General features: G+C 39.1%; 1 protein-coding gene across 8 annotated transcripts in view; it reads left to right on the top strand.

Moving 5' to 3' along the window:
• RNF38 (ring finger protein 38) overlaps window positions 1-20085 on the top strand; it is a 121747-nt gene that overhangs the window by 39281 nt on the left and 62381 nt on the right. For 6 of the 8 annotated variants that reach the window (XM_024995812.2, XM_024995811.2, XM_059889141.1 and 3 more), the window contains exon 2: window positions 13647-13717. The exons of 1 other annotated variant lie outside the window; for it this stretch is intronic. In XM_024995812.2, the coding sequence (XP_024851580.2) occupies window positions 13647-13717 (71 nt within the window). Of the gene's footprint in view, window positions 1-9194; window positions 9355-13646; window positions 13718-20085 lie in introns of those variants that run through there. One more of the 8 variants, XM_010807940.3, reaches the window with a different exon arrangement.

Here is a 20085-nt window from a genome sequence, read left to right as displayed (position 1 = left end):
CCAGTTGAATAGAGAGAACTTTTTTCCTTCCAGTTAGGAATGGCATTGACAGTTTCCCCACCTCCCTACCTCTGACTTTGTGGAAGTAAATGTATCCGGGAATGATCGTGCTTTCCCTAGGTTTTTGCCCTAGCCGAGTGAAAGCTCTGGACTGTACTGTACTGTATTGACTGTCTTGAAACTCTTCCTGCTTGTAAGTGTGTTGGGGTGAAGTATGGCGAGAGGAATCTTGAATACTTGGTTTAGAGCAGTGAATCTAATTGAGAATCCTGGACTACTTTGAACATCTGTTTTTAAAAAAAACACTCACTGGATTGCCTTTGCACTTAAGGTCTGAAGTTAACCATCTTGTCAAGCTATTTTAGGCTTTGTTTTCCCTTCGTAGGTTGAAAGTTGACTGAAGATAGGACCCATGTTTTTGCTGCTTTTACCCTCCTTCCAGCACCAAGCTCAGTCTGACAGCATTAATTAAAAAGTGGACACTATTTTTTAGGTTGTTGCCCTTAGAAAGCTTTGAATTCGAGTGGAAAAGTTTAGTTACCCAGATGGAAGATAAACATTTTATAACCAAGGATGTGTGAATAATTTTAGGAGTGATAACAACAGTAACTGACCCAAGTTTAGGTCGATTTTCCTCTGAGTTGGTTTTATGTACTGGCATTTATATTTGGTCTCAGTAACATATATGACCCATCTGATACTGGGTGAGAAATGGCATCTTGGATAGTAGGATTGACAGGTGAGTTCTCCCCTTCTTCTTGCCTTACTCAGCTGAAATGCCAGGAGAGGGAGGGAAGGGCTGCGCACGTGCCACTGCAGCCTGAGTGGCCTTTGAAGTAGCCACTCCTATCCTATTTGCTCCTTCAATGTTCATCTGTGTAGGGGCAGCAAAAAGGGAAGAGGAAGAGCCTGACTTTTTGCTCCTCTGGTGGTAGAAACTGCTTTCTCTCAGAACTAGCAAGTCAGGAAACAGACTTTAAAGATTAGTGACCCAGGTTGCCATGGCAAGGCTGAAAGATGGATGGCTATTCATTTTTATAATATTTATTCTTATGTTCCCATTCTTTAGTGCTAATCTTACTGTGTCTTTTCCTGCTATTGATTATGCTTCTGTAAATTAGAATATTTCCCACACATTATAGAGAAAAAAAATGGATGTAAATGAATCTAAGATGATTTTTTATCTATCATTACTATTTTAATAATGGGCAGTCATCTTTTAGAAAAGGAGCTGAGTGGTTTAACTCTTTCCAAACTGAATTGAGCACTCTTTTCATTTGGATTACCAGTTTAATGTCAGCTTTCCCATGGAGATCGTTTGGTGCATCCCCAGATACTTTACAATGAACTTAACCCAGGTTTTTACTTTTCTACTCACTCTTAACATTTTGGTACCTTCCTCATAAAAACAGAACACCCTGCTACCACTCACTCGGGAGCAATAAAAGGGAGACTAATTTTAGTGAAAGATTCATCTGTAAAATGTTATTATACAATTATGAATATACACACAGAAGGCTGTCTTTAGCATTAGGAGCTGACAGCATTATATGGGAAGCTTAATATTTAAATGAGTTGTTTTGTGATTTGAAACAGTTTTTTTTTTTTTAAAGGCAATTCAGAGAAGTTTTTAAAATTTTAGTTGATTTACAATGTTGGGCTAATTTCTACTGTATAGCAAAGTGACTCACTTATACACATATATACATTCTTTTGTATATTCTTTTCCATTATGGTTTGTCCCGGGAGATTGGATATAGTTCTCTGTGCTTAACAGTAGGCCTTTGTTGTTTGTCCATTCTCTGTATTAAAGTTCGCATCTACTAACCCCAAACTCCTAGCCCATCCCTTTCCCACCCCTTTCCACCTTGGCAGGTCTGTTCTCTGTGTCTGTGAGTCTATTTCTGAAACAGGTGATATTTTTTAAGAACTAAAAACCTATAAGCCCCAGTATATAAGAGAAAACAGAAACCTAGCAAGAAACTAGGTTATATTTGTTGCCTAGAAAACTCTACTCTCCTTAGGAGAGCTTACTTATTTCTGAAATTTCTATGACTTATCATTTTGATCCAAACACAAAATGTGACATAATTGTGTTGGAGGACTGGATGAGATAGGAAGTGGAACAGGAGGAATGGAAGAGTTTAGTTGTCTGATAGTAGTATGACCGAAATTGAATAGTGAAAGTGTTAGTTGCTCAGTTGTGTCCAGCTCTTTATGACCCCATGGACTGTAGTCCTCTCGGCTCCCCTGTCCATGGAACTGTCCAGACAAGTATACTGGAGTGGATTGCCGTTTGCTTCCACAGGGCATCTTCCTGACCCTATGATTGAACCCAGGTCTCCTACACTGCAGGCATATTCTTTACTGTCTGAGCCACCAGTTCAGTTCAATTGCTCAGTCGTGTCCGACAAGGAAGCCCTATAAATAACATAAAATTTGATAGCTAAGCAATAGTCATATATGCATATTATGTAGGAAAATTGAGGTCAGTACTGGAAGGAATGCCTAAGAGATTTGATCACGCTTGCCTCTGGGAAGGGAGACTAGAGACTGGGTGGGGTTGGTAGTAGAGTTCTATTTTCATCATAAACCACTTCATTCTTTTTTTATTTTTTAAACTTAAATACATGACTAAGCTTACATTTACAAGATGACATTTCACAGAATTGACTGGGAAATGTGCCTTTATAGAATTCGTTAAAATATAAGATAAATGAAAGGCAGAGAGAGACCTTTTTTTATATATACCATGTCACTGAAGTAAAGTGAAGTGAAGTGAAGTGGCTCAGTTGTGTCCAACTCTTTGCGACCCCATGGACTGTAGCCTACCAGGCTCCTCTGTCCATGGGATTTTCCAGACAGTACTACTGGAGTGGATTGCCATTTCCTTCTCCAGGGGATCTTCTCTACCCAAGGATCGAACTCGGGTCTCCCAGATTGTAGACAGACGCTTTACCGTCTGAGCCACCAGGGACATGTCACTAGTACCTAGAATAGACCTGACACAGTGGGGTTTGATAAATATTTATTGAATGAATAAAGCAATTGCAGAAATGAAACTTCTGGAGTATGAATGAGATTAGAACCTTCAGGATAGAAGGCAAATGCTGTCTGCTGAGCTGTAAACTCCATAGAGCAAGGGAGTTTTTTGCTGTCTTAACACATGGATGTCTGCTACCGAGTAGGCACTCAGCAGATGCTCAGGGCTCGCTTTAAAATGGATTATTCAAGAATTACAGCCTTTGAGGGCTAGAAGTAAGGGTCCTTCCTTCAGCTTGTATCTTGTTGCATCTATTCAATTGAAGCATACTCCTTCCCTCACTTGATGGATCCTTTGTTAGGGATAAAATCAGAGCTAATCAATTGTGCAAAGTCTTTGTATTCAGTAAACTTTTATAGTAGGGCTTTCTATGACCAAAACTTGGCATTAGGTTCTACAGAGGTTATAAAGATGAATAAGTCTCAGTCTCTTGACTCCAAAGAAAATATAATCCAGAAGAGAAATTGAATTTCTATGCATTTAACTGTTACATACAAAATGTATTATGAGGCCTGAGCAGCTTGTGTGGGAGAAAGGATGATGATTCAGGAAGGCTTCCTTTCCTTTCTCTCCCCGTCTATTCTTACCACCCTGTCTTTCACTCTTTTATTTCATTTCTACCTAACTTTGTTTCTGGGTTTACTTAGTGCTTGCCATGAGCCAGGAATTGTGCTCCATGCTAGAATACGAAAAGATAAATTGAGGATCTTATGGTCTGGTTGGAGAGACATGTAACCAAAAAATGACAGTATGATCAGTGCAATCGAAGAGTTCTAGTGAAAAATTAAGGAGTTAGGCAGTGTTTGACAGGCACATCAGCAGCCTTGGTTTGAAGAGAAGTGTTATTCATAGCACCGTTTCTTGAATTACTATGTGCCAGGCACTGTGCTGTGAGCATTTTCATATATTTAAGCTTAATAATAATCCTCAGAACAACTCGGAAGTAGATGTAAGTAGATATAACTATTCCCACTTTAGAGCTGAGGAAGGCATGTAAAATGTAGAATGACTTGCCTTAGATCACGTATTCAGTAGATGACTAAACTATCTAGGTCTGACCCCAAAGTTCATTCTATTCAATAGAAACGTATAATGATGTAGCCACTTTGGAAAACAGTTCCTTAAAAGGCTGAGAAGAGGTCCGTGTGACCCAACAATTCCACTCAAGAGAAGTAAAACAAACGCCAATGCAAAAAGGAATGTCATAACAGCACTATTGACAAAGGTACTGAAGTGCAAACAACCCAAATGTCCATCAGTTGATGAATGGTTATCCACACACTGGAGTATTATTTTGTCATAAAAAGGAAATGAATTGATACATGTTATAACATGGGTGAACCTTGCAAAGGAACAGTAAGCTAAGTGAAAGAAGTCAGTTATTGTACAAAAGCCACATTTTATGATTTCATTTATATGAAGTATCCAGAATAGGCACATGCACAAGTTAGACTGGTGATTGTCAGGGGCTCATGGAAGGGAAAAATGAGGTGTAATGGCCTTAGGTTTCTTTTTACAGTAATGAAAATGTTCTAAAATTGATTGTGATGATGGTTGTACAACTTTGTGAATATACTTAAAAAAAACACAACCTTTGGGACTTCCACTGTAGGGGCCTGCGGTTCGATCCCTGGTTGGAAACTAAGATGGGTTCAGTGGTTAAGAAGTTGCCTTGAAATGCAGGGTAAGTGGGTTCGAACCCTGGTCAAAGAACTAAGATCCCACATGCAGTGGAGCAAATGAACCCTCCGGCCACAACTAGAGAATCCAGGCACTACAACAAAAGACCTGCATGCTGCAACTAAAATCTGACACAGTCAAATAAGTATTTTTATAAAAAAGATCCTGCATGTCATGTGGTACAGCCAAAAAAAAAAAACAACCAACTTTACACTTTAAATAGATTAATTGTATGGTATGTGAATTATATCTCAACAAAATTGTTCAAAACAAAATATCCTGGAACTCTGAAATTGAGTTTTCTGCTCTTGGTAGCTAGAAGTATCATTAAGATCTTATTGTAAAAGTAATTAAGCAACTGAGTGAGTCACTTAAAGAGTAAAACTGGCTTTTTCCTCACATGTTATTTATCAAAATTTACCTTACATTACCTGGGCTTCCCAGATGACACGAGTGGTAAAGAGCCTGCCTGCCAGTGCAGGAGACGTAAGAGATGTGGGTCCCATCCCTAGGTAGGGAAGATTCCCTGGAGGAAGGCATGGCAACCCACTCCAGTTTTCTTGCCTGGAGAGTCCCATGGACAGAGGAGCCTGGCGGGCTACAGTCCATAGTGTTGCAAAGAATCAGACATGACTGAAGCCACTTAGCAAGCACAGAATTTACATTAATAATGTCTTAAAAGTGTATTAATTAATAGAGTTTGCCTAATAAGTTTTTTTTTCTGTTTTGGTGGTCTTTTGTTCTTTTTTATTTTTGTATTTCTTTTTGACTGTGCTGAGTCTTCATTGCTGCTCAGGCTTATTCTCTAGTTCAGTGAGTGAGGGCTGTTCTCTGGTTTCAGTGCATGGGCTTCTCATTGCAGTGGCTTCTCTTGCTGTAGAGCACAGGCTCTAGGGCACGCAGGCTTCAGTAGTTGCGGTTCCTGGGTGCTAGAGCACAGGCTTGATAGTTGTGGTGCCGGGGCTTAGCTGCTCTGTGTGGCATGTGGGATCTTCCTGGATCAGGGATTGAACCCATATCTCCTGCATTGGCAAGTGAATTCTTTACCACTGAGTCACCAGAGAAGCCCTGTCTAGTAAGTTTTAAATAAGTTTCCTAAAAATAGTGCAGTCTGTTCTCCAAGTTCATTTGGAGAAAACTTGAAACATTAAGGATAGATGAGTAAGTAAAGTTGGATTTTAACAACTGGGTGATACTAAATCTTTGGAGCAGATATCTTTTGAAAGTTATTAGTTGGTTGTTAAAACCTGGAACCTTTGTGACACTTTTCTTTGCAGCTGTGCTATAGACTCTGGTTTCCCAGTACCAGTTGTGAAGGCTACTGCAAGTGATATGACTAAAACCCAGCAAGACCATGCTCTAGAGTGTAGCAGTCTCCAGGCCAAGGACTGGATACGGCTCAATATGTTTTCCTGTCCTACTATAAAATCAGTCAGTTTTACTGTTCTGCCAGAGTCAAAGGAAAAGAGCCCTAAAAAGACAGTGTATGGGAGCAGACCCAAAAAATCAGACTCAAGTGCTGAGAGTATCTTTTAGACAGTAATTACAGTGACAGTAAGTACAGGCAAGGTGCTGGGGCTGGCTTGTATAAAGTCTACCTGTCTCTCTCAGTATATAGAGTGAACAAGACGTAGCTTAAGGTGTTGTTTTTTGTTTTTATTGAGTTCAAATGCTTTTTAGTAATCTATGCCCATTATTTGGATTGTGGTGGTTGGTAGGCTAATTAAGTTTTCAAAAGACTGATTTGGAAGGGTTGTTAATACCTCAGAAAACAGGACCAAATTTCAGAATAATTAACTTGTACAGAATACCAACTATGTGAAGGGCCTGTACCAGTGTCCTAAAGAATCTAGAAGCTATGTAAGACCTTTCATCTTTTATCTAAATTTTACTGTCTCCTTGTGAGAACTTACAAATCCATCTGCCACAATCAAAGAATGAATTCTGCCTTGCTATCCTGTCTAAGAATTATCAAGGAGATTGTGTCAGGACATGACTTCCATCATAGCCCACTTCTGACCTAAGTTAATCACTTGACATCCTTGGGATGTATAGGAAATAACTGTTCCAAGCCTTGATCATCACCTTGTGTACTTAAATGAAGTGAAAGTTAGTCGTGTCCGACTTTTTGTGACCCCATGGACTGTATAGTCCATGGAGTTCTCCAGGTCAGAATACTGGAGTGGGTAGCCTTTTCCTTCTCCAGGGGTTGAACCCAGGTCTCCCGCATTGCGGGCGGATTCTTTACCAGCTGAGCCACCAGGGAAGCCTTTGTGTACTTAAATGTTGTATAAAAAGCCCTGGTTAGATCACTGAAACATGAGGTTCAGTCCTTACCTGCCCATTGTTGGCCTCAAGCCAGGCCAGGTCATTGATTCTATGTCTGTACTCCTAGTTTTTGGTATGTTAGAGAGACATCACCTTTGAGGAGTTTTATGAATGAGGCAGGCAGGTGCTTGTAGGTTGGTCTCAGCTGCTTTCTCAAAGGTACTTTTGTCAGAAGTCATTATGGATTTGGACTAGAGCTTAATAACAAAATGAGTAGAGTAAAAATATCCCTGCCTACACGTAGACTAACAGTTGCATCTTAGGAGAGATGCACCAGTTGCCACCAAGATCATTTTGTAGACAGGGTCTCAAAGGAGAGAGAAGGTAAAGGATAGTTCAACTCAAGAATCCTGCTTATAGTCATGGGGTGCTGTTGGAGCCCCCTATACCGTGTGGCTGCACTGTGTGGCTTGTGGGAGCTTAGCTTCCCAACCAGGGATCCAACCTGTGTCTCCTGAAGTGGAAGTGCAGAGTCCTAACCACTGACCGCCAGAGAATTCCATCTTTTTTTTTTTTTTTTGAGTTTGCTTGTTCTATTTGGCCTAATATTCTTAGGGATACTTGATGCTAGGCCCCCCTTTTTAACATATCATGGAAAATCAGAATATATGGATGAACAAAGATAAGAAAAATTTCCTCCTGTCACCCAAGGATTATCACTGTTATATCATAGTGTATATTCTTCTGAATGTTTCCTTCACATATCTGTGTATGCATGTATTTGTTTAACCACCATGAAATCATACTATTCATATTCTTCTTTACTCTGCTTGTTTTAAACATTTTTATTTCAGTAAATTTTCATCTCATCTAATTTTACTATATTCAGATTTTTCCAATTATCTCCAAAATACGTTTTTAACTGGTTTATTTAAACTAATATGCAGTCTGGTATGCATAGTGTATCTGATTATTTCCTTTCATTTCTTTTAATCTAGCACAGTTCCTATCTTTTCTTTTTCCTTTTAGAATAATAATAACACTGACTTACTGAGAACTCCTGCAGAACCAACTTTTGGATGAGCTGATTGCTTCCTGTGATGTCTGTCCCCTGTGTTTCCTGTAAACTGGCAATCACATCCAATAGTTTGATGGAGCCAAGGAAAGTATTTTTTGCTTGATTACCAAGCAGAGGTGATATCTGAATTTCACAGTGTATCACATCAGAAGTCACATCTGGTTGGCCCACTGTTAATGATGCTAAGATGGGCAGTTGGATTAAGATGATAGGGTTTTATCTCTTTATGATGTCCTTAGGTTCTCCCTGCAATGACAGATAGTGTTTCTTGGCAGTTTACAGACTCCCATCAGCCATTCACATAACGATTTTAGCCCTTGGTGACCCTTGCCTGAATCAACCGTTTTGTGCAAAATGATGTTTTCTAGTTCTGAAATTCCTTCTTTATGTGCTGGCACTCTTCTATAATATAGAACTAGGGCTGTTCATTTACTCTAAAAGGTGGGATAAATGCATGCTTTTTAAAAAGTTACTATTCAGGAACTCCTAGATTTTCATGAATATGAAGTGTTTGGGTTAGTTACAGTCTTCTATTTTTGTGGGTTTTTTCCAATACTTAAACTGATAAAACTTTGGCCAGTGGGAGCTGCTGCTTTTGGTCCTGTAGGACAGGACTCAGAAACCAGGTGGTGCTTTGGTTGGTGCTGTTGCCCTTGCCATTGTCCACTTTTGTAGCTCAAAAGCTTCACTTTTAAACCCCTAAATCTTTGGAAATTCCTTGGCGATCCAGTGGTTAGGATTCTGCACTCTTACCGCCAACGGCCCAGGTTTAATCCCTGGTTAGGGAACCAGGATCCTGCAAGCTGTGCAGTGTGGGAAACAAACAAACAAAAACACAGAAATCTTTGTTTATAAGGTGACAACTGCTAGCTATTGAGTCCAGGAAATGCTTAAGAGAGGCCCACTTCATACTGCTAGATTAACACACTACCACTACAGTGCATTGAGGAATAATTCTAACAGTGTTCAAAATGCAGCATTCTCATGACAGCTTAAAGATTCCTAAACATTTTTAAAGAGTTGTGCACATTTTGCCCAGGCCTCTGCAGTTCAGTTTTGTGGTTTAATGCCTCTTCTTTTTTTATACTCAGATTTCAAGGAATTTGCATGTATCTCAATGTTTTTTCTGCTGATGTTTATTTAAGAAGATTATATGTTTGTTTCACAAACTTAATACAACATTTTTCTCTTCAAAGCAATGTGCTGAAGAGTTTCAGTTACATTCCAACTATCCTTGAGAGAAGATGACATTTGGAAAACCATGCTACATGACAGCAAAGGAGATGTGAGTTCTAGATGAGCCTGGCATTAGGAGACAATATTACTGCATATAAAGAACTGTTAATGGTCTTGTTTGACAATGTTTTAAGTATATAGTGGTGTTGATTGACAGTGTTTCAAGTATATAGCATACTAGCATGATAATTTGCTGCAGGTGTTTATTGTGTTTTTAGCTCCCTTTTAGGAAAGAAAAAGCAGTAGGAGATATGATCAGAAAGGTCTAGGGTACCCAGGTCATGTGAGACCTTGTAGACCAAGGAGTAAGGACTTTGGATTTTATTTTAAGTGGGAGAAGTAACCAAGGGTTTCAGAGGAGGAGTGACATAATCCATCTGAACCTTGAAAAGCATCATTCATGCTACAACATGGAGAACAGACTTGGGAGGCAGTAGGGAAAGTTCATGGGGAAAAGTAGAACTAAGGAGACTAGTTAGGAAACTATCACATTAGTCCAGGTATTGGCTTAGGTAGCAGCAGTGAATGATGCCGAGTAGTTATATTTCAGGCATATTTTTGAAATGGGACCAACAGGATTTGCCAGATCATCAAATGTGGGATGTGAATTAAAGAGAGGAGTTGAGGAAGATGCCCGGGGTTTTGACCAGAGATGCTGGTGAATAGTTATGCTGTGTACTGAAACTGGAGGTAGGTTTAGAGGACAAGATCAAGAGCTCAATTTTGGACATGTTATGTTTGAGATGATGCTTAGATATCTAAGTGATATCAAGTAGGTAGCAGGATATAGAAATCTGGATTTCCTTGGGGTGGGAGGTGGGAGAGCTGGGGCTTGGAAATTAAAATTTTGGTGTCATCAGCCATGGGACTAGTTGGGATCACTAAAGGAGTGAATATAGATAGAAAAGAGAAGTCTGAGGATTTACCCTTGGGACATTCCAACCTTTATAAATTGGGGAGATGAGAATTGAGCAAAGGGAACACAGTCAGTGATGTAGGAAGCTTTCCTGAGGCCAAGTGAAGAAAGGGTTTCACGAAAGAGTAGGGTCAGCTGTTAACCTTCTAGAAGTCTTAGACTTTTGTGTTTTACATTTAGGTCTGTGATCCATTTTGTGAAAAATATGGTCAGTGTCTAGGTTCTTTTTTTTTCCCTTTGGTATGTGGATGTCTGTTCATTTACTTTTAATGCTCTCTTTTCGAGGAGGTTTTTAAGTTGCTAAATTAGGTATCTCAACCTTCATTTTTCCAGGTTCGTGGAGTCCAACTTTTTGACAATGGTCCCAAATGGTGGTCTCCCCAACAGTTGTTAGATGGTATTATGTGAACTATTTCCAGCACAGTTTAATTCTTTTTAGATTGTGTCCAGCAGAAACACACATAACATTATACCTTAAATACAAGGGTTTTGCATAAGGATAAGATAAATGTCTGTTTTGGTACCTCATTGAAAGGTATCTAATGTATGCTTATATTTCATCAGTTCTTAGGATTCTTTTCACCAGTCTAATTTTAGTATTACATGGTATTAGAATAATAGGAGACAGAAAGTATAATTTTTACCAACTTGTGGAGACACATTTACCAAATCTTTGACAGAATAGTTTGTTGTGACTAAATTTGTCATTCTGTATTCTCCCCAGAGAAGGCAATGGCAACCCACTCCAGTACTCTTGCCTGGAGAATCTCATGGATGGAGGAGCATGGTAGGCTGCAGTCCATGGGGTCGCTAAGAGTCAGACATGACTGAGCAACTTCACTTTCATGCATTGGAGAAGGAAATGGCAACCCACTCTAGTATTCTTGCCTGGAGAATCCCAGGGACAGAGGAGTCTGTTGGGTACCGTCTATGGGGTCACACAGAGTCGGACACGACTGACGTGACTTAGCAGCAGGAGCAGCATTCTCCCAGGAGATTTTAGTATTTGGGGATATTGTTGTGTGTATATATATTCTTCCTTCCAAATCATGGTTGTTGACTATGTTAAATATGTTAACTGTTATTATTAGTATCCGTGGGAACTCTATGGTTTATATTATTCTTATCCATAATTGTACCTTTTTGGCAACTGCACCTTCTCCACCTTATCCTTCCCAGAATTGTCATCCAGTGGCAAAAACTTGTTAAGCTTATTAATGTTTCTTTCTTTCTTTTTTTTAAATTGGAGAATAATTTCTTTACAATGTTGTGTTGGTGTCTGCTGTACAACATTGCAAATCAGTCATAACTCTCTCTCTATATATCCCCACCCTCTTGAGACTCCCTCGTACCCCCAATAAGTTTATTTCTGAAAAACAGAAATTGATAATAAATATTTGCAAATGCTTTTTCAGCATCTTTTGATGTGATCAAACTTTTAAAGATTGGTTCTTATGCTAATACTTTGTTGATAAATTTTGTTAAATTAGTTAAGGAATCAGGCTTTTCTTAAGACAAGCGAATAGATCATGGTGACATACTATATCACATATGCAGTCAGTGTGCTCTAATATATATGCTTAACTATGTTTAGAATTTTAATTCTTGTGTTTGAGGTTAATTTGTTTTCTTATTTTAACCCTCTTTGTATTTTATTATCAGTATCATATAAAATGGGAGGCAATGGTTTATATTAGGAAGTTAGGAATGTCACTATTACTGGGATTATTGAATCTGTACATTTGAAGAAATTATGTTCCATTTATCTAGTGAGGACTTTTTTGGCCATACTGGGCTTGTGGGATCTTAGATCCCCAAGGGATTGAGCCTGGGCCCCTGGCAGTGAAAGTGCTGAGTCCTAACCACTGTGCCACGAGGGAATTCCCTTAAGACTTTTTATCCTTTGTAGGTTTTAATAATTTTCTCTGTTATTGCCAATTACATTCTCATTTTCTTTTATGATATCTTTAAAGTCTAAAGAGTTATTTCAGTAAGTGTAAAATAAAAATTTTTAGTATTAAGAAAATGTGTCAGAGTTTAGTTGGTAGCATTCTTTCTCAAGGATGTGGAATACTAGGACATCTGAAATGATGACATTGTCAATTTTATAAAATATGGTACCTATCATGTAACGTCCACAGGAATGGTGGTGGGATATCTTCTTAGGTTCAACTAAACACTTGCACATTCAGAAAAGCCACCATAGGTCTCACTTGGCAACACTATTCAGAAGGATATAGGACAGAAACTGTAACTTGTCTGTTAGATAAACTGTAAGGCAGTGGGAGTCCTTGCAGCAGTTCATTCTTTCTGAAGTGCTCTTCTCACAGCTAAGGCTCCAAGAGATAAGATCCACGTTGGGTGGTGCAGGGAACTCCGTGGGCATGGTTTCTAGGGTCTTTTGCCAGGGACATACATGCCTGATTAATTACATATCACCACGCTCAGAAATTCAAGAACGTGGCTTCCTACACTCTGTCTGCTTCCACTCCAGATGCAGTTTACTAATTTGGTAGTTTCTGTGTTGCCAGATAACACAGGTGGCGTGCTGTCTGAATCAGGTTCACAAGGATTAACCCAAGGTTAAATTCTTACATATAAGGAGAAGGGGTTTTGCTCATTTTGGTCCACAGTCATGCTTGCTGATTGTTTCACTTAATGCCTTCTTATTTTATACAGTATCATCTTTCAGAAGGCTTTTCTTACTCCAAGATTATTTTTTAAATCGGCATTTTCTTTTAAAATTGGTTTTACATAGATCTTGAGCCATCATTTTCTGTATGGTGAGGTAGAAACTAAAACTTTTTTCAGATGGCTTATCAGTTGTTCCAGTCATTTATTGCATGGTCATTTGTTTTCCTATCGGTTAGAAATGTCACTGTTGTCATAGAGTAGTTACTAGGAGATAGTTCTTCAAATTAACAAATGGTTGGGTATATTAAAAATATATATATTTTAAAGTAATAAAAACCTACTTATAATCACGTGATTGTGTATTAGATTGTGTTACTTGTATGCTGAGAATTTATAGTGTTGGTTTTTTCCTTAAAGCAAGTATATGTAGTCTAAAAAGCAGTATTCTTTTTTCTAAACAGAAGTTTGCTTTATTGAAGGCTGTTGTGCTTATTTAGGTGGCCTTACTCAGAAAACTAACCACTCAATGTAGTGGAAAGTAGTGAATTAAGAGTTTGAATAATGGGGTTCTGGTTTCAGACCTGCTATTTCACTGACTGCTCCTTTGTGCAAGTCAGCCTGTCTGTGTTTTGTTTTGCTCAAACTGCATGAATAACAATCCCTATCCTGCCTATTTCCGAGTATTGTTGAGAATTAGATGGGATGATGGATATAAAGGCACATGTAATTGGTAAAGCAGGTTAAATGTAAGGAATTATTGCATCTTAACTTTTCCTCCCTTTCTCTTGTAGGTAGTGTTGGTGCTTCTTTTCAGTGCCAGTCCATCCATCACGACCACATTTGTCATGATGACAGTGACAAGGTGAGGTCCGTGTTGATGTCTACAATGGTGAAAATGCATGCTGCCCTGTATCACTGAACTCACTTGCATAACTCGGGATGTAGCGGCAGGAGAGTGTGACTTGGGAGGCACAGTGTTGAGATACAGAGGGCCTTTCTGGTTTGTTGCTGGGTTGTTAGACTGCTCCAGAAAACTTGCAGGTAATTCCAGGAGTGGGGCTGGACTCCTGATAACCCTTCCATTTCCTTACCCCCATTCCTGTCTCTGTCACTGCACTTCCTCTTTTCCTGAACAGCCTGGATGGATTATCTTAATATCCGAACAGGTGTTTCCAAAACTGATAACTATCTCAGCAATTTGTGTGTGTTTCCACTTTGAAATATCTTCGACATTCCAGTTTGGTCTGTTTTGTAGTTGACTATATTATGGCTTCTTCTTATACTTACTTTTTTTTTTTTTCACTCCATTTCCAAAGCCCAATTTAAATGTTGAGGATTGAGAATGGAACCTGTCTGATTCATGCCAAAAAAACCTTCTTTAGGCTTGTTTTGTTTTTTAAATCAGGTCCAGTCTTTTGGTATTTTGCTTCTGTTCTTTTATCTCTAAAGAAACTGATCTTTGGGCGCTTTTCAGTACTCACGAGCACCCGTGACGGCCCAGGCCTTGAAGTGAATACTAATGTGGGCTTGGTGTTTGGAACCTCTGGCTGCTGATATTGGAAGGGCTTAAATTCAGTCTTTTCCATCATCAGTTTCCAGTGGTTTCCCTCCCATTTCCTGTGTCTTGTGTACAGGAATGTATCACTCCCTTGGTAGTTTCCCAGGCAGACCAATCCAAGTGATGTTTTTCTCTGCTGTTTTAATCAAGATCCTCCTCCCTCATCCTGTTGGAGCTTGATCAAGAAGTTGGTTGAACATTGGGATTTTCCAAATGGCCTTTGTTCTGTGTGTTGATCTCTCTATGAGCTTTGCTCAGTCAGATTTTGGTCTGTTTATGGAGAGAGTGGTACACTTTTAGTATTCCAGATTCTCTCTTATGATAGTAATCCAGAGGCATGGGCTTAACTTTTAACTTCTTTCAGAAGCAAGCCACTGAAAGAGACTTCTAGACTATATAGTTAGCTCCCTAAAATGTAGTATACTGCAGATTTTAGAAATAAGCATCTGGAAATAAGACCAATGATAGAGACAAAAGGCAAAATCACTTTAGGTCAGTAATACTACGAGCTGTTGTGTTACATAATTGTAAAGATGTGTGGGGGTTAAATTTTCTTTCACCTACTCAGTATAATATGCCTCTATCCATTTTCCCTTATAGTGGAGAAGCCAGCTTTAGAGTCTAGAGATGAGATTTCTGTCCACCTCTGCCACATATTTTTTATCTACTTTAAAATGATTTTCTTCCTAATTTCTGAACCTTTGTATGACTGATTTTGTGCTTTTAGGATGAGAGGTCTCTCCTGAAATACATGGGGAAAGGGAAGAGAAATTTGAGGGATTTTGTCACTTGATCAGCCTATCAAAGAACTGTCAGAAACTGCTTTGCTCTCCTCTCTTTCCTGCCTACCACGTGTATATTTATGGTTGTCTCCCAGAGGGAAATGGAGAGAATGGATTAGGGTCTCTTGAATATATTTATAATTTATTCAACTGATTTAGTCAGCAAATAATATTTGTTGATTGGCAGCTATGTTTCTAGGCACTTAGGGAATACATCAGGATACAAAACAAATAAAGATTGCTGTTTTTTCGTGAATGTGCAGTCTGAGTGGGGAGGGGCAGACAAAATAAACGTAATATGTTGTACAGTATGTTACAGTAAGCACAGTGGATTGAAGAAAACGTACAGCAGAATAAGTGGGATGAGGACCACCCAGAATTGGATGGTACGGATTGCAGCTTTGAATAGGATCATTAGACATCATTCTGGGAAGGAGAGTGGTAGATAGGATAAGAATCAGATCACTATGTTTGTAGCAGTTTCTGACTTCTTTCTTTCTATAATAAATGGGTATTGGTTTTGTAAAGCAGCAGTGAAACCTGCTCCCTGATACATGCCACCTGGATTATATGTTCTTTTCTCTCTCTCTCTGAAAATTGACAGGATTATAGAGCACAGCTAACTCAACCCTGTTTTTAAAATAAACTTGGAAGCTGTGATCCCAGTGGAGAAAAGACTCCATTCCAGGGAGTTACCCTGGAGTGTTGGGGCTAGATCAGTTCTTCTATCCCTGATACAAGCCATGTAAAATAATTGGTTATTTCTGAACACATTTTCAAAACACACTGATGCTTACTATTCTCACTTAACTTTCAGGCATGGTTCATTTCTCAGATTTGGGAACAAAAGTTGATGTTTTTAAAAGTTGTCTGAATTTTAACTAACAGATGTGTGATGGAGGTGAAACCAAGGAGTAAAAGGGCCATTTGTTGTATATCCCTTCTATAGCCTCGCAAGTGGCAAGCCCTTGAATTCCATGATTGAGCTTGTTTTCCAGCTTAAGTTTCTCTGCTGCTGTACATCAGCTTGGCAGTGCTGGCAGGAGCTGATTGCAGCTCTGAGGTTTACTGTTGAATACTGTGAGTTACATACTTTCATGTTCAGTTTATATTGGGCATAGCAATTCACACAAAGCCCTTTAGGAATATTTTTATATTCATTTATAATGTCATATCCCATAATTTCCAAGTAGCAAACATCAATTATATATTTGAGTACCTACTATAAATTTAAGCATTGTTTTAGGCATTGGAGACAAGTATAGTGAACAAAACAGACAGGAATCCTTACTTTTAAGGAGCTTACTTTCTTTATAAATGGTTAGGAAGATGGCAAAACATAATTAAAGGTACTGTTAGTTCATTTGTGTTATGAAGAATAATAAATCAGATAAGGGATATAGGTGTGTATTGGGAGAAGATTGCCTTCCAAACACTCTTTGAAATAGGGATTGTTTTATTCCCATTTGTAGGTGAGGAATGTGAGACGGATTAACTAATTTGCCCAAGATTACCCAGTTAGTAAGTAGTAAACAGGGATTCAAACCCAAGCTCCTTAATTCCAGAGTCTGTATTTGACCAACTGAAGAAATCTATTCCTAATGTTGCTTTACATACTCAACTCTGACAGGCTCAGAGAAAAACGTATCTTCTAGTGAAGGCCCTGGAGAACCACAGTGCACTAAGTCAGTCGGCAGGCAGTTTTGGCCTGTCGGTTTTTTCTTGTCCAGCTCTTTTGACATCCAAAAGGATTCACGACTGTTTGTTACTCCAGGCCTCTCTAACCTGACAGCCCTGCTTCATACTCAGAAACCTGTGCTTCTTTGTAAGAAACCTCACATTGTGTGTTGCTGTATTGCACTGGTCAAATGTGATAGTTATGACAAAGTACTTTAAAAGTATAAAGAATAGGGGAAATATGTGATTGAGATAGCATATTTATGTTTCACTTAGGTATTGAAATTAACCTAACTCAGCTAATGTACTTGAGATACTTGGAATTAAGTAGTCATCTTCACAGTGAGAACAAGACCGGCATGGGGGAATAGGTCTGTCCTGAGGATGAGGTAAAACATTGAATAGTCTGATAAGAGGAGACTTCAGGTGAGAGGAATTAATTTGTAGCCTCAATGGTATACTCTTCCTGAGTGGCCTGGCAATATGTCTGGGAAAGCTGGCCATTTGAGAGAAGGAAATGGGAGAGTTCTTTCAAAACTGCATGTATGTAAATGGTTGGTCAGAGCAGAAGTCCTTTCTGGACAAAGCTTCCTTGTGCTGGCCTTCAGTCCTTTGGTCACAGAAGAAGGCACCAATCCGATTTGTGTATGGTCATCCTACACACACCGCTTTCAGAAAGGTGGGAGATGTGCTGTTGGTTTTTCTTCCATGACTGTACACTTCCTTTTATCTTTTAAATATTCAGTTTTTTTTTTTAACTACATAGTGATTAAAAAAAATATACGCAGCACTACGTTCAATCCCTCTCCCCAGAAGTTTACAGCAATTGGAATTTTAGTATTAACAGGATTTTTAAAAGTAATATTTGTATAGAGTATTTTTCATCTTTGCAAACAGTGGTTTTTTAGTATATTCAAAGAGTTGTTCCTCTATCTCCACCATCTAATTTTAGAACAATTATCATCATCACCCCCCAAGAAACCCATACCCTTTAGCAGTCACTCCCCATTATTCCTTCCCCTCAGCTCCTGGCAACCACTAATCTTTCTGTCTCTGGATTTGCCTGTTCTGCACATTCCATATCAATAGAATTACAAAAAAATGTGGCCTTTCGTGTCTGGCTTCTTTTACTTAGCATGATGATTTCATGGTTTGTCTGTGTTGTAGCATGAATCAGTACTTCATTCCTTTTTATGGGTAAGTAATATTCCGTTGTGTGGAGCTAGCACATTTTGTCTGTCAGTTCCCTAGTTAGTGGATATTTGTTTCTATGTTTTGGTTATTATGAATACCACTTTTATGAACATTTGCCTGTAAGTATGTTTTTGTTTTTACATGATTTTAACATTTTAAGGAGCTGTCAAACTCTTCCAAAGTAGCTGTACCATTTTGCATTCCAACAAATGCCTGAGGGTTCCAGTTTCTCCACATACTTGCCGATACTTCTTTTTCCTGATTGTCTTTTAAACTACAGCCACTGTAGTGAGTATGAAGTACCATCTCATTGTGGTTTTAATTTTCATTTCTCTAGTGACTAAGTATGCTGAGCATCTTTTTATATGTTTATTGGCCATTCTTAAATCTTCTCTGGTCAGTTAAAAAACGTCAGTTAAAAGTCTTTTTATTGTTCTTGCCCCTTGTGCTTTAAAACAAAAGAGAGAAAAACAAAACCAAATCTCCCTGTGCCCCGTATTATATAGTTACACGTGTTTATTAGGGAAATAGAAATAGATTGTTATAAGTAGATACACCATCTTTCAGTAGATAACACTCTTAACATGCTTTTTTTTCCTTTAAATTTTTCTTTGCATTCTTTGCACAGTTACAGTAAAACTAAATTGCACTGATTATCTATGGTTGTGTAATTAATTACCCGAAAACTTAGTGGTGCAAAGCATATCTCTTAGTTTCTTCCATGGTTCTTGGGTTTTCTGTGCTCAGCTAGGTGGCTCTTGCTTGGAATTTCTCATGCATTTGCTGTCAGATGGTGGCTAAGGCTGGAGTCATCTCAGTGTCTTCACTCACATGTCTGATGGTTGATGCTGATTGTTAGGTGGGACTTCAGCTGGGGTCCTCAGCATGAGCACCTGTAGGTAGCATGGGCTTCCTCACAGTATGGCAGCTTGATTCTAAGAGTGACCAATAGAAACAGGCAGGTGCTATATGGCCCCTTATGCCTAACTTCAGAAGTCATAAAGCTTCGCTTCCACCATAGTCACAGGCCTGCCCAAATTTAAAAGGAGGGAGCATCAATCCCACCACTGGGGAAGAATGTCTACATAATGAGAGAATGAAGGATGGGAGAACTTATGGTCCTCTTGAAAAGTATAATCTGCACATTATATACACATGAAACATCAGTTAGCTGCATAATGTTGCACTATAAGGATACATGGTAATTTATTTAACTTGTCTTTAACTGTGGAGCTTTAGGTCATTTTTTTAAAATTGTGCATTTATTCAGTTTAGTTCAGTCGCTGAGTTGTGTCCGACTCCTTGCGACCCTATGAACCACAGCACGCCAGGACTCCCTGTCCATCACCAACTCCCGGAGTCTGCCCAAACCCATGTCCATTGTGTCGGTGATGCCATCCAACCATCTCATCCTCTGTCATCCCCTTCTCCTCCAGCCCTCAATCTTTCCCAGCATCAGGGTCTTTTCAAATGAGTCAGCTCTCCGCATCAGGTGGCCAAAGTATCGGAGTTTCAGCTTCAACATCAGTCCCTCCAATGAACATCCAGGACTGATCTCCTTTAGGATGTACTGGTTGGATCTCCTTGCAGTCCAAGGGACTCTCAAGAGTCTTCTCCAACACCACAGTTCAAAAGCATCACTTCTTTGATGCTCAGCTTTCTTTACAGTCCAACTCTCACATCCATACCTGACTGCTGGAAAAACCATAGTCTTGACTAGACGGACCTTTGTTGGCAAAGTAATATCTCTGCTTTTTAATATGCTGTCTAGGTTGGTCATAACTTTCCTTCCAAGGAGCAAGCGTCTTTTAATTTCATGGCTAAAATCACCATCCGCAGTGATTTTGGAGCCCAGAAAGATAAAGTCTGACACTGTTTCCACTGTTTCCCCATCTATTTCCCATGAAGTGATGGGACTAGATGCCATGATCTTAGTTTTCTGAATGTTGAGTTTTAAGCCAACTTTTTCACTCTTCTCTTTGACTTTCATCAAGAGACTCTCTTTAGTTCTTCTTCACT

Source organism: Bos taurus, chromosome 8 (assembly GCF_002263795.3).
Source record: "Bos taurus isolate L1 Dominette 01449 registration number 42190680 breed Hereford chromosome 8, ARS-UCD2.0, whole genome shotgun sequence".
Classification (NCBI taxonomy): Eukaryota; Metazoa; Chordata; class Mammalia; order Artiodactyla; family Bovidae; genus Bos; species Bos taurus.
Note: the sequence above shows the minus strand (reverse complement) of the source record. Positions and strands in the feature narration are given on the sequence as shown.